This window comes from Crinia signifera, chromosome 3, assembly GCF_055691185.1.
Source record: "Crinia signifera chromosome 3, ASM5569118v1, whole genome shotgun sequence".
NCBI classification, from domain to species: Eukaryota; Metazoa; Chordata; class Amphibia; order Anura; family Myobatrachidae; genus Crinia; species Crinia signifera.
Window position 1 is genome coordinate 99824009 of NC_139219.1, and position 16291 is coordinate 99840299.

Sequence of the window (16291 nt, forward strand, 5' to 3'; positions counted from 1 at the left end):
GACCTATTATATGTCTTGTAGTCTTTATGATGTTATTATTGGAAAATTGAACCCACTGACGATGGAGTTGTATGTACTCATTCATTCACACTGTATTAATTTACAGATTCCTTTATACCCATCACTAAGTGGAGTATCACAGGGTCACCGGAATAACTATTGTGACCACATCTCCCTCTTTAATTCCCAAAAGGGTTATTTACTATATGCCACTTGTATCGAACCAAGGTATACTATATCCATAGGTATGTTCATTTTCTACCCCTGATTTTCACTAGGGTGACTCTGGGAAATCCCTACTTAAACTTTTTCTACAGTTCCCTGGGAGGAACCACCCACATCCTTTCTCCTCTTGTTCTCCTCTTTTTGTCTCTTCCTCCGGTCCTCCATGCTTTGAGAAAATATCCTCCTTAAACAAACTTTCTTGGTTAAATTCCATCTCCTTACGGCATTGTTTCACCACTCCCTTTTTAGATCCTGGTGTATTACCCCTGAAGAAGTCCCTAGTGGACGAAACGCGTAGGGTTTTGCGTGATCTTTCAACACCTATGATCAAAGTTGTATTGGATGATAATGACACACCATGAAATTGTAAAATTGTATAATTGACTTCAAATGAGAAGCTCTTTTACGAAAGTATTTTTAATTGTTTTACTGTATGTAATAAATGTTTTATATTTCCCCAATTGTTGATTGGTGAAACTATCCTCTGAGCGCACCTCTACACCTTTTTCTTCACTCTTTACGTCAGACTCCCATTAGCGGCGGAGTCTTTAGAGTCGTGCTGCTCACCCAATAGCGCAGTATAGGGTCACAAACCCCCTCTTTTCTCCTATTTTCGTGGACCTAGGTTCAGCTGCTAAAGTGCACCCCATCTGCTGCTAGACACTATGCCGTTTTATGATAGATCTAAAAGATCGAACAGAGTGAAAAATATCTTTCTGGAGGAGGAACAACTAATTGAGACAGAGGAGGATGATTACTACAACTACCTTAATATGGTTGAAAAGCTCACCCTTAGGGAGCTAAGGAATTGGTATGACATCAATACCTTGGAAAAGTACCTAGAGGTAGGACGTGTACCAAGAGGACTGAGAATAAGTAAGACCCCAACTATGGGCAACAATAATGAAGATTTCTTGACACACTGGAATGCTATATTGGATGAGTGCTCATCCAAACTCATAGCACTAATAGTGGATGAAAGAAAGAGAGAAATCCTTAAAACCGAAGAGGAGTTAAACAAGATAGAGAAACTATTAGAGAAATTCGGTGAGAGCGAGGAGTTCAAACGTGATGTTGCAGATATTCAACATAAACTGGACGAATAAGAGAATGAGATTATACGTAGAAAACAGAAAAAATTCATACGTGATAAAAACGACTATACAAATGGGAAAATCCGAAACTGGTCAAATTTTGATAAAAGGATGGAACAAAATCCACAACATACAAGACCTAAATTCTATGAAGGCCCCATATATTCCAACTACCATCAGCGGGACTCCCGTTTTGTAGAAGAAACTAAATCACGTAGGAATACGAGAAGAGATTACCACACTAGATGGCAACAACCAGTGTATAATCAAGAAGCCTCCAACTCCAATCATTATTATATGCACCCCCGAGACCGTTCAGGCCGTAGAAAACCTAGAGACCCTTCAGGCCCTAGGAATTATAGGGATAGATCTGATCCTAGGAGACAACAAATCTATCGTAACCGAATCCCGTCCGAACATAATTACCATAGAAGGAACTACAGATCTCCATCTCCTACCCCACCACACTCCAAACGTTTTTTAGGTGGGAATATGGCCCTTCAACGACCTATCCTACAAAGAGAAGAAGAACTCCACCGTATGATGGATTCACCCCAAGGCACGAAAAGAATCCTCAACGGGGAAGACGAGGATGTAGAGGTGGAAGAAAGAAGCCCCAAAAAAAGAAAAGCCACATCGGGCATAACGTCACAGAAACAGGGGTTATTGACCTCACTGCGCGGCAACTACCTGCAACGCAGATCACAGTTTTAAATAAAGGTCTTAAATTCGCACCGGATACCCACGTGAAAAAATTCGACCTTTTCATAGATTTGAATAAATTTATTCGAAACTTGGCATTACAAAGACACTTCATTAAAAACCCCACTTTGGAGCCGGAAGGAGAAATTCAAACTTTATCCCGAGTAGCTCCCCCGTCGAAATTCTACCCTGTAGAGTCCAGAGGGAGTCATATTGATATCTTTTATGACTCAGTGAATGAAGATTTTCAAAAACTTAAAGTTTCAGACCACAAATTTAACAATAATCTGAGTACCCCAGAAGAACGGGCCATCAAAACCCTGAAGAAAGACAAGGAAATAATCATTAAAGGGGCCGACAAAGGAGGGGCAGTAGTTCTGCAAACTACTGAGGCCTACCTAAAAGAGGCATCAAACATCCTTGAGGACCAATCAACTTATGTAAAACTTGAAGAAGATCCCACAGCCAAATTTCAGGAGGAACTATACATACTGCTGATAAATGCACTTAGGAATCAATTGATTACTAAAAAAGAGTTTGAGTATCTGTATACGAAACACCCCATTATGCCAATATTCTACCATCTCCCCAAGGTCCACAAGGATAAAAAGAAACCCCCTGGAAGACCCATTGTGGCAGGTGTGGAATCTCTCAGTGCGAATCTGTCACACTTTGTAGACCTCCTTTTACAGCCTTATGTGAAACTCAACAAATCCCATCTAAAGGATTCTACAAGCGTTCTACAGAAAGTTCAAACCATCAAGTGGCAAGAAGATTTTTACTGGCTTACTGTGGATGTTCAAGTTCTATACTCGTCCATCCCGCACTTAAAAGGAATGGAAGCTGTCAAATGGACCCTATCTAAGGATCCAAAGAAGTCCGTAAACGAAGTTGATTTCATCATCGAGTGTATTAGTTACATCCTTACACACAATTACTTTGAATTCAACGGCACTTACTATCTCCAACAGAACGGGACAGCGATGGGGACGAAGTTCGCCCCCTCGTATACTAACCTCCTGATGGGGAGGTGGGAAGAGGTATACATCTATGGCTCCAGATTTGAAAAACACATCAAATTATTTTATAGATATATTGATGACCTAATATTCATTTGGCAGGGAGACGCTTCAAGTCTTGATGATTTTAACTCCTATCTTCAGGTCAATGACTACAACCTTAAATTCACCTCAAAGGTTAATGACAAAGAAATCGATTTTTTGGACCTCACTCTCAAGGGAATACCTGGGGAATTTATTAATACAAAAACATATTTTAAGGAGGTTGATGCCAATAGCTTCATCCCTTATAATAGCTGCCACCATCCAAAATGGAAAGACGGAGTACCATACGCCCAGTTCCTCCGACTCAGAAGGAACTGTACAGAACTCCATGACTTCGCACAACAATCGAAAGTCCTGAAAGAAAGATTCATTGAACGCGGCTACAATGAGGAAAAAATCGAAGAAGCCCGATTAAAAGCCGAAAGATCTGATAGACAAGTAATGTTATGTGATAAAACAGACAAAAGGGTTCAAAAAACCTTATGCCGTCCTTTTATCACCCAATTCAACAAGGAAAATTACCGCATCAAAAAGTTCTGGCTAAACATTGGCATATCCTATTAAAAGACCCAGTTTTGGGACCGACACTACCTCCTTCACCCAATGTGGTCTATAGACGGGCCCCTAATCTGAGAAGCCTAATAGCTCCTAGTCATTTCTGTATAGATAAAACTACTTCGAAAAGGGGGAACCACTTTCTAAAGGATACCATCAGATGTACCCCGTGCACTAAGTGCATATGTTGCAAGTACATGGAAAAGCAACCATTCCTGTGGAAGACCATCGAGAATAAATCCTATACCCTGAATCAATCTTGTACATGTGTTTCAAACTATGTCGTGTATAGGATCACTTGCGGATGTGGCCTATATTATATAGGCAAGACCAAGAGAATGCTTAAAATAAGGATTCAGGAACATCTTAGAAGTATTAAGAACAAGTTAACTTCTCATAATTTACCCCGCCATTATCTCCACAAACATTGTTCCATTCCGGAAAAAAACTTTTCCTTCACCGTCCTTGAACATATCCCCCAGAACCCCAGAGGCAGGAATAGGGACCTTACCCTATCCAAACGTGAGACGTTCTGGATATTCACCTTAGGTTCTTTAACTCCCAATGGTCTCAATGAGAACATTGATATTGTGTCTTTCTTGTAGATCTACTGAAGGGCACATATTCAGCTCTCCCACTTCCTGCTCTCTTTATCTATATTTCCCATTCTATACATGGATCTGAAGGCTGTTATGAGATGTTTGAAAATATGTACATACAGGACCAATTGGGCTAGAAACCTGACGTTTGGAACATTGATTGTTCCTAATCAATCAATGTTCCTCTTCCCCTTTTTCCTTTTTTTTTATATAGAGTTGAGTACAGAAAGTCACTCCACCCATAACCACATAGGTTATGTTCGAGGGATGGCTATAAACCTAGAGAGGGTTATAGTCGGGTCTTATCCATCCCCCATCTATTTACTTATAGTCCCGCACTGGCACTACCCCTAGAAAGTTCCCTCTCCCCTCCCTCCCTGCACACGGGAGACCTAAGTGCAGTTTAGATTATACCTATATTTCCATTCACCCATTAGCTCGGTTGTGTCCCACATATACATATTAATGTACCCCGAGGGTAAGGTTCCCTCCATCTTTAAATTGCCCCATTACTAGAACAAATGGAAGTCTCCACTATTACACATATTCATATATCACATTCCTCATTATAGTCTTTGATTATTATTAATAAATGGTTATATTGGTAGTTATCCATCCATTAGCCTAGGTGCTCACACTGTTTATTACACACGTCACTGATCCCTATTTTTGTCATTATATTTACAAATGGGCGTATTGGTAGTCATCCATTCACTAGCCAAGGTGCTCATATAGTGTGTTCAAATGTGCATTCTACATGTCACGGAGCCCCTGGGATCCTTGTCATAATATATCCTTTACATCACACCAACATCCCTTACACGTATAATAGGTAAGATTTACACTTATCGTTATATAGGGAATATTATATCCCCCAGTTAATATCAGAAGTTTCTTTTTCACTTCCTATCCACTTCCTTATACCACGCGTTACCATAGTTACTGTGGAACGCAAACTGGCACGCAAAGCGTGAGCAGTTGTATATCAGTAGCTTACTAATATAGGCTGGATGGTTTGACCATTCAGCACCGGCGCTCACACACACGTGATTATTAGATGAGTCACGCACTCCCCCGGTCCCTGTTACGCCCAGCCGCCCATCCAGTAGATAGACCCCGCCCACGTACCAGTAGTAAGGTCAGAGGGTTGCTACGCAATAGGGGAACGCCTAGTAGGCTTAATGCCCACCCCCTCCTGATAACCATGGCGCCCAGCCTCCTATCGGACGGAACTAACGCGCACGTGATCAGCCACTCTAAACAGAGGGCTGACACGCAAAATGGAACGCAAAAGCGTTCCCGGAAATGCGATATTTCCCTTTAGATAGTTAATTAATCACCTCTGTTGATCTAGAGAGCCTGGGTCTGCCTTATCCATGGCTATACAGCTGTATTACCCTGTACCCCACCCTCAGTTTCTCAAAAACCTGGGTTTATCTTTAATCACTTATTCAAAAACCGGAAGTGAGGTCACTCTAAGAAGGGTATTTAAAGCCTCACTCCACAGAGGTTTATCTTCTCTCCCCATGCTGATTGTGACTGAGGCTAACTAATTCAGGTAGGTTGCACCCAATTGGTCTTGTATATTTCTGACCACTGTATGTTATGGCCCTTTGTAATGCCCAAAGTATGTTTGATATGCATCACTGTAAACATAGGACATATTGTATGTACTATTTATGCACATCTGTCACCATTAAGTCCACACTGGTAATAGGCAAAATTGAGTGTTACCTATATATATTGTTCCAGTGAGTCCCAGTGAATTCTAGTTATAACATATACTGAGGTATTATTCACTATTTGTTTTGTCTTAGTGAATCTTAGTTACAACATATACTGATGTTCTGTTAATAACCCAATATGGTGAACAAGCTAACATATATATATATATACAGGTACTCTATGTACCTTTATACCCATTTATGGATTATTAAAGCCAGCGGCCATATATTTTTTAAGTTGACATATTTTTTAAGTTGACATATTTCAGTCAGCTGGTGTTTAACAAGCATCATATTTTCCTATGTATAAATTTGTAACCAATTATTATGTAATAATATTCAGAATTGACTGTACAGTTGGAAAATAAGTCACCTGTCGGGGAGGTGTTTTTTGTGCTTCTCGATTCGGTATGTACATTTCCTTTCTCATTGTATCATATTTCAAGTACCTGTAATACCAACGATTCATAGAGATGTTGCACCGTACTGGATGTACAGTTATATATGTTTACCCACTATACCCCACCTTGACGATTGGGCCATATATTAAGATGTTTATACGTTTATAGAGACCTATTATATGTCTTGTAGTCTTTATGATGTTATTATTGGAAAATTGAACCCACTGACGATGGAGTTGTATGTACTCATTCATTCACACTGTATTAATTTACAGATTCCTTTATACCCATCACTAAGTGGAGTATCACAGGGTCACCGGAATAACTATTGTGACCACATCTCCCTCTTTAATTCCCAAAAGGGTTATTTACTATATGCCACTTGTATCGAACCAAGGTATACTATATCCATAGGTATGTTCATTTTCTACCCCTGATTTTCACTAGGGTGACTCTGGGAAATCCCTACTTAAACTTTTTCTACAGTTCCCTGGGAGGAACCACCCACATCCTTTCTCCTCTTGTTCTCCTCTTTTTGTCTCTTCCTCCGGTCCTCCATGCTTTGAGAAAATATCCTCCTTAAACAAACTTTCTTGGTTAAATTCCATCTCCTTACGGCATTGTTTCACCACTCCCTTTTTAGATCCTGGTGTATTACCCCTGAAGAAGTCCCTAGTGGACGAAACGCGTAGGGTTCTGCGTGATCTTTCAACACCTATGATCAAAGTTGTATTGGATGATAATGACACACCATGAAATTGTAAAATTGTATAATTGACTTCAAATGAGAAGCTCTTTTACGAAAGTATTTTTAATTGTTTTACTGTATGTAATAAATGTTTTATATTTCCCCAATTGTTGATTGGTGAAACTATCCTCTGAGCGCACCTCTACACCTTTTTCTTCAATATATATATATATATATATATATATATATATATATATATATATATATATATATATATATATATATATATATATATATATATATATATATACAAAGAATAGGAGATGCGCACAATGAGCAATAAGGTAAAAAATGTATATAATAAAATAATAGCTCACATACAAGTAAAGTTTTGAATGAACAACTTGCCAGCGATATCACAATGGCATGGGACAGTCTTTCTTATACGCCGCACCAGAGCCCGACAACTCCCGGTTCACCATCGATGGGACCACCCAGCTCGCACAGAACGTCACTGGAACACGCCTCTATGTGTTTCATCACTCAATTGGACTTCAAAGTCCAATTGAGTGACAAAACGCATAGGAGGCATGTTCCAGTGACTTTGTGTATGAGCTGGGTGGTCCCATCGACGGTGATGTGATTAGATAGGAACGGAATATGAAGGTTAAGTGGCTGGTTCTGGAATTTGATAAGCTTGCCTGAAAAGTTGAGTTTTCAGGGAACGCTTGTAGGTTTGGAGACTGGAGGGGAATCTTATTGTGCATGGGAGAGCATTCCGCAGATGGATGCAGCCTGATGAAAGTCCTTTGACCCCCAATCTCATAGAATACTGTTTATTTCAGAACTCCACTCTTCCAAGTATGACAGTGCGTGTAGTGGAGGAAATAAATGGCCTGGACCCAGGCCCCTCTTGTGATTCTCATTATATATAATTTTTCTATTTTATTTTATTTACTGTATGTTCATTGACATCTTCAATGGAATGCTATTGCACCGTGAAAATGTCGTATATTATTTTCTTTTCCGTTGACAAACAACTTGTTTTAAGTGAACTGTGTCTTTACTTCTGTACACACTGTACTTATATTATATTGATCTGTAATGCTTCAATAAAAGAAACTTGATTAAAAAAAATCTCATAGACTCCCGATCTCATTTATTTCGGAACTCCACTCTTCCGTGACAATGCGTGTAGTGGTAGTAATAAATGGTCTGGACCTAGGCCCCTCTTTTTTTCCATTGACAAACAACTTGTTTTAAGTAAAGAATGACACCTAGATAGTGAGCTTGAGTGGTAGGAGTGATTGTCATATTCTCAACCGCTATAGTGATATATGGTTGGTAACTACTATTTATTGGAAATAAATATATTTAATATAGTTCATTCTGTTTTAGAAATATTTAGTATGAGGTGGCGAGAAGACAGATCTTGAGAAAGTTTCCCGTACACAAGGTGTTACGAAACGCGTTGAGGTCATCTCCTTTCTTTGTGGGATCTCCTGTCTGTTTGATCAGACCCTGCCGAACCACGCTACACACCATATTTAAAATTTAAAGTGCTTGCAAAAACTACAGAGGCGGCACGAGCAGTATCTATTGCCAGTGATTGTGGCTGGTGATTTCGGACCCGTACAGCATGCATATCAATTTCCGGCTTTTATCTACAAACAGCCGCAGAGCTGTATGAACTTCTCCGCCTAACGAGAACTGGACACCGCAATATTAGGTGAGCAAGTGACCGTCTTCCAGCTCCCTATTCCTACCTTGCAAGGGTAAAAAACATCTATACCTGTGCTAACAGACTATCTTTGCCAACGGAATACTTATGCGTGTTACACTTCCATGTTAAAAAGGATTGGCTCATTGCACTACATATGCCCTTAATGTGCGGATTCCTTTACCATATATTGAACTGCCCAATTACTGCTGCTAATTGCATTGTTGTTCATTGCATAATTTTATTAACCGGAGACTTCTTAATGTTGTTCCGTATGGACTGACCACTACTATTGTATAACATTCTTTATTTTTTGTCACGGCCCGTTCCTCCGGCGGGCTGTGACTTGCGGGGGAACGTCGGGCCAGGAGCAGGGTCACGCTGCTGCATGCTGAGCAGCGGGGGAGAGTGGGTTAACCCAGCAGTACCTCTGGTAGCCTGTGGGAGGATCACCAACAGGCACCGGGTCAGGGGCTGAGCTGAGAGGGCTGCAATGTCCTCAAATGGCAGCCATCTTTCCGGAGCCCACCAATGGAATTACCAGTCCAGGAGCTGCAGCCAATTGCAGTTCTCCCAGGGGGATAAAAGGCTTCAGCCTGCAGCAGGCTGGTACCAGAGCTTCGTTTGTCATTCCGTTGGAAGGATCAACGTTCTGTGCTCCCCAACCTGGTTACCACATTAACTGTGTTTCCTGCTACAGTGCACCCTCCGTTGCCAACACCTGTGCACCTCCAGTTTCCTGCTCCAGTGCACCCTCCGTTGCCAACACCTGTGCACCTCCAGTTTCCTGCTACAGTGCACCCTCCATTGCCAACACCTGTGCACCTCCAGTTTCCTGCTCCAGTGCACCCTCCGTTGCCAACACCTGTGCACCTCCAGTCTTCTGCGACAGTGCATCCTCCGTTGCCAACACCTGTGCACCTCCAGTTTCCTGCTACAGTGCACCCTCCGTTGCCAACACCTGTGCACCTCCAGTTTCCTGCTCCAGTGCACCCTCCGTTGCCAACACCTGTGCACCTCCGGTCTCCTGCGACAGTGCAACCTCCGCTGCAACCTCCTGTGTGTCCTCCGTCTTCAGCTCGGTGTACCTCCAGCCTCCAGGCCTCCATACACCTCGAGCTGCCAGCCTCTAAGTCCTCCATGCTCCCACTGGCTACCTTCAGCAGTCTATAGCTCCAGGGAGATCTTCCGGCATCCTGTGTATTCATCTACCTCTGACTGGCCTATGAGAAAGACCTACATCCATCCGGCTATCCTGCGGTCCCCAACCGATCCTGTCCCACGCTCGGGTCCACAACATACCCAGGTACTGACAATTTTTATTTTTTATTTATTTTTTATTATTTTTTCTTTTATGTGAACTGTATTTTATGTGATTAAATTTTAATGATATAAAGTTGTCATAGTTCAAGCAGTGTGTCCGGATTCATTTCTCTTTCTATTCAGCAAATATATTCAGCATTACATTTATCCAGTAGCGCAAAAGCATCACTACTTTGTAATAGATTGAGAACAGCAGAGGACCTAAGACTGAACCCTGAGGTACTCCAAGTGATAGAGGTAGCGAAGAGGAGGTGGAATCAGAGAAACGAACACTGAAGGAGTGGTTAGATAGGTAGGATGAGAACCAAGAAAGGGCTGTATCTTAAGACCTACGGATTGTAGTGTTTGTATGAGAAGTGTATAGTCAAAAGTGTCAAAAGCAGCAGAGAGATCTAGAATAATAAAAAGTGAGTAGTGGCCCTTAGACTTAGCAGTGACCAGATCATTTACTACTTTAGACAGTGCTGTCTCTGTGGAGTGTTGGGAACGAAAGCCTGACTGAAGCCGGTCCAATTAGTTGTGCGAGTTAGGAAAATGTGTAAGCTGGTACAGTAATTTCGAACTTTTTGTTGTGCCAATAATAATGCTTTCAAATTGTGTAGAATACAATGCAAAAAAATTAAGTTTTTGCTTTTAACTCTTACCGCAAAATCCTAATATCCCATAATTTTAGGCTATCACCAATGGCCATAGTCACAAAGAGATTGTAAGCTTCAGCTGTCTGAGTGCTAAATGCAGAGCCCTGTGTAAATAAAGAGGAAATTGTAAAAAAGTGTGAAAAAGCAAAAGGTAAAATACTTTTAATACTATCAATAGAAATATTGCTAGCCATATATGTTTAAGAAAAGAGAAGAAAACAAGAAACACACTAAACACAGTTTAATATTAATCAAGAAACAAAGACCAAACATGCCATTTTGGATACATTTTAGATGTATTTACAAAACTTCTGCATAGAAGACACCACCAAAGTCATTTAATACTTACTGTAGTACGTGAATATTTGTATTAATCTTTGTTCCTAATGGTGTTTAGAATATGCCTGAGATGGTTTAACATGTTTGAAATTGTTTTCGGTACTTGTTTCCTAGCATGGCGCCCATCTTATGCCATCACATACCACTAATTAAGGTATAAGATGGGACCCGATTTTTGGGTCCTAAGAGCCGCACTGTACAATTTTAATATCACGCCGCATCGCATGCCATTACAATGTGTAATGTACGGGATTGGCTGTGTGCTGCACACACAGTACATAGATTTGCCCAATTGTAATGCTGATCATATTTGACTGGAATGCAACAGGTTATGGGTTCAAATCCTGGGTATGGCAGTTTATTGAAATGTGTTTTTTTACTAAAGGGTATTGTAACTGGTTAAAAAATATCTTTAAAGTTAAGTGTACGAATTTTGGTATAAAGAGTAATTATGTTTAAATATTATGTAATACATATATACTGTAGGAAGTGGCATCATAGCATGGGAATTGGCTTTATCTGGAATCAAATTTGTCATGCCACTCCAAACGAGGAGAAAAAACAAAACCCCTATTGGAATAAAGGGGGTGGTGCCAATTCTCTTCCTAGCACAGTGGACTCAAATGTCTAGTTATGGCTCTGGAAATGCAAAAAAAGATCCACCTGATTCAGAATCAAACATCTTTGTGTTATCAGGCTTAATTCTTGTCAACTAATATAAAGTACACTTTCAGAATATGAGGGCAAGCAAAGAAACAACATTTAAAAATATAGAAAATCATGTTTATAAACTTCTAATCTTACATAAACTAGCTTTAAACAGCTAGTGTATTAAGGAAATGGTAGTGCTTGGGAGAGTATTCTGGAATCTGTATAGCATCTAAACTACTTCTTCGCGCAATATATAGTCCCGAAAATCTGTAAATTTACTGTATGTGCAATCAAGGACTACTTTTCAGATCAGAATGTTCTCATATGCAACTCTAATGCATTTGTCTAAAAAATGATTTATAAGATCCATTAATAGTTTTCTTGACATAAGAAAAACAAGTTTAAGTTTCCTTTCTAAACCACAGAAATTTTTGCCTCCACTTTCAGCCTCAAGAGATCTCATGTGTCCACAGTTTTGACAGCATGCAGTGCTTACCCAGGCCAAGATCTCTCAGCTGACTGAGCAAAAGAATGGAACACCAGTAGCAGAATGGTTGCACACGTGTTGTAAGCGATATGTGAGCATCTCAAAACAGCTAAGTGTTTTACCAGATCAGGCTGTACTTTAGCATACTCTTACATATTCTTTGAACTGTTCAGAAGATACCAATCCAATAAGAATTTGACCTCAGAAATACATTACTAATGCTTTTTATACTGTATTGCATTACATTTATAACAAATTAGAGCAGCTTAGTCATAATTAAGTCATTTCAAGTAAGTAGCTACTTTTTAACACTCTATTTCTCTCTTTTTTTTTTACACTTAAAGCCAGAGGTGCGTGGCTTCATCACCCAGTGAACATGAAAAATAAATGCCTTGGACCCTCTCCAAAAGGAGAAGTGCCTCATTACTCTCCAAAGCCCTCAAAGCCAAAAGATCCACTAAGGGGGAAAAGGGTTTGTGGATCCCTTCATGCAGAAACTTAGAGGGACCCAACACCCGAAAGGGCAAGGGCCGTTGGACACCCCTCCTCCTTACGGCTCAGGGTCATCCCATTGTCCCCAGGGTTGGCCATGCCCAAAAGCCCCACAAAAAGGTGACCAACAAAAACAGAAAATTATGAGGTGTAGTGCAAACACCCCCCCCCCACACACACACACACATGAAAAATGTACCCTTCCCTAGTCATAAGGCAGGGGTAAAGGGTAAAAATGCCTCCTGAAAGTGAGAGTTAATTTTCAGGCTCCCCTGGCTTAGGCCGCACCAGAGGCACCTAGCACCTCAAGCTTCATTTCAGTGCTCAAATGACCCCTTTGTCAAGGCAATGTACATGCCTTGACAAAGGAGTCGTTTGAGCCCCCGAAACGTTGGCCTGATTATGTCCCCACTTTTTGAATACATTTTCTACTCACAAGACTCTGAGCGATGCTGTTTATTCATTCATTTATTTATCTGAAGGAAGCAGCGGCAGTAATCCTACAGGCATTAGCAGGAACGCCAGAGACAGTACACAGCCAGCGACTAGACACAGAGGGGCCCGATTCCTGACTGCACAGTACTCCCCCGCTACTCCTTAATATAGAGATACGCATAAGGATACGCATATCACTTACTTCCATTCCACTCCACTCCCAAATACTGTGGAGTGGATATTTCCAATTTAGATGAGGGGGTAGCCTAATTGAGTGGTTTGGGAGAAATAAAAATGGTAGGGAACCACTGCCTTAGAGGGTGTTGTCCAGATGTAAATATACACAGAACACACACACACACACACACACACACACGTACTAAACCCGAACATTTACATTCGAAGAATTACTTATTTAGGGCTTTCCTGGAGAAGTGGTCACAACCAAATGTGCCTACTCTGCCATACTGTTAGGAAGAATAAAGAATTCAGCAACTTCTACTGTAATCCTGTTATATATTTCACACCAAGCCCCTATCCTGTGATATAGTCTCTCTGATCCTCATCTTTGTCACATAGCTTCTAGGGCTCATCCTCCTCAAGGGAGAAGGCAGATACTGTTATTATTATTATTATTATTCATTAGGTTGAACTCATGCACCTTCATCTACTATAATGCCCGGCAGGGCCGGATTAAGCCTTTGGGGGGAGCCGGGGTCACATTAGAAAGTGGGGCCCACTCCCACTTGTTATTACTGGCCACAAACTGCATGGGAAATTTATTGCACTGTCAATACACAAGGTAAAGACAGTATAAACTTGGTCAATGGGTAACTGCAGGGGGGGGGGTTAATATAAACATAAATATATATATATATATACACAGTATTTACTTGTTTATACCTATTAATAAGCAGAAGACGGAGCAACGTTTTAATCTTGAGCACCTGTTTACTTCACGGAGTGTTGACAGCTCCTGGTCGACACACCAGCACCGCCACTATAACAGGGAGGCTTTATTCTTCACGGACACTTATCACTGTTGTTTATCAGTATCCCAGTGGCCCTCAAACTGGCTGATTGCCGTGCAGCACTACGCTTTACACTCTGCAATTAAAAGAGGCGACACAGACACGCGTTGACTACGACTCAACGTTACCTGCAATATGCAACAAGGAGATGAGGCACGGGGATATTCTAATATTAACCTGTCCAAGGGTTACACATACACTTTTTCAGAGGATGAAATACCCAGGGTACTGTTCTCTGACAAATTGTCATCACAGGAGGATAATAAAGGGGCGGAGGACCTGTTCCAACAGCTGATCAGATTGAAGAAAAGGGAATCTGATTTTCAACTGCATGGCATAGCGCTATCAGACTATTTTAGAGAAAAAATGATCCCCCGGGGATTCAGGATTCGTAACGTCCCGACCATCGGGCGTTACAATCCTGAATTCTGCAGCAAATGGGTGGGGATACTCAACAGATGCAGCTTGGACCTGGTCCTTTTGGTGATCGAAGAAGCGGGACGTGAACTGGCGATCACTAAGACTAAGATAGGACAAGTTGAACCACTGTTTAGAGCAGCAGCACAAGAGGACACGACTCAACAGTGGCTCACTAAATTACAAAGCCAGGTCGATAAATACCACCGTGACCTGGTCAAATTCAAACGGTCCAAATATGCGGCGGTTGTTGAGGACTATGATAGTAACAAAGTCTACCGTTGGGCTATGGGAGGCGAACAGGCCACGCAACGACCCTACAATGCCAGGGCGAAACACCACTGGCGGCGCAGACGCGAGGGCCAAGGTCGGGAAACTGCCACGTCCAACAGTGACAGTGAGTTTGCCGTTAATGATATGGACTCAGTCCCGGAAAATCTTACGGCTGCCCCTTTAGGGAACCCACCCAGCGCACCCACCCCGGTGGCCAGAGGAAGAGGCAGGCCACCCGCAGGGGGGGACAAAACAAAAGGCACCCCGATAAGATCAACACCGAGGAATCGGTAATATTTAATTTGTCTACCCATACCCTCACCCCAGCTGAGGAATCGGCATTACAAAGAGGACTTTCTTTCATTCCCACCCATCAACATGACGAGCTACAATGGGGCATTGATTCCTACAAATTAGGGCGTAAACTAAGACTTGGGGAGCACTTCCAAAACTCTACAAATTCTGTTCCTGTGGAGACGCACCAAACGTTTATTAACTCTCGGAAGAGTTCAAAATACGACCCATCCTCCACGAACCCGTCCATAAAGACTTTTATGAGGTTGCTGGATGACTCAGTCACGAAATACACCAAAGCCACTACGGTCACACATGCCAACATGTCACGTGACGAGCAACTGGCCCTCCGCACTCTGGGCAGCAACAAAAACATCGTGGTGCGCCCAGCCGACAAAGGCGGAGGGATAGTCATTATGAACACCAATGACTATCGGGCAGAGGCCCTTAATCAATTGAGCGACTCCAGCACATACTGCAAATTGTCTAACGATCCCACCGCAGAATATAAGAAGGAGCTAGACCTTGTCTTAGACGAAGCCCAAAAGAGTGGCAAAATCTCCACTAAATTGTCAGCAGCCTTGAAGCAGAAATTCCCCATTTGCCCGGTATTCTTTACGGTGCCGAAAATGCATAAGAACAGTGAGCACCCTCCTGGCAGGCCAATAATATCTGCCAGGAATGGCCTGTATCATCCAATATCAGCATTTCTGGATGGTATCCTCCAACCGTTGATTCTGAAACAACCCAATCATATTAAAGATACGACCAGCTTCTTGAAACGGTTACAACAAAATGACACAGTAGGGGAAAATACCCTGCTATGTACTATGGACATTTGCAGCCTTTACACGGCCATACCCCACCGTGAAGGTCTACTGGCGATGAGACGATTCCTAAACAACGTAGGCAATGTGGCATTGGACATTGATCTCTTTATGTGCCTGCTGGAATTGATCCTTAAAAGGAATTATTTTCTGTTCGACGGAGAGTATTACCTTCAGACAAGTGGGTGTGCGATGGGGAGCAATGTCTCCCCATCGTACGCGAATGTTTTCATGCAACAGGAGGAGCAATTGATGTATTTCTCCGATGACAGATGGGCGAGCAACATATACAGCTATTGTCGCTACATAGAC

General features: G+C 41.7%; 1 protein-coding gene across 4 annotated transcripts in view; it reads right to left on the reverse strand.

Moving 5' to 3' along the window:
• The window catches only part of WDR27 (WD repeat domain 27), a 323892-nt gene that overhangs the window by 172280 nt on the left and 135321 nt on the right, over positions 1-16291 (reverse strand). For 3 of the 4 annotated variants that reach the window (XM_083176279.1, XM_083176277.1, XM_083176278.1), the window contains one exon: positions 10740-10837. The exons of the other annotated variant lie outside the window; for it this stretch is intronic. In XM_083176279.1, the coding sequence (XP_083032405.1) occupies positions 10740-10837 (98 nt within the window). The remainder of the gene's footprint in view (positions 1-10739; positions 10838-16291) is intronic. 4 annotated transcript variants of the gene reach the window in all.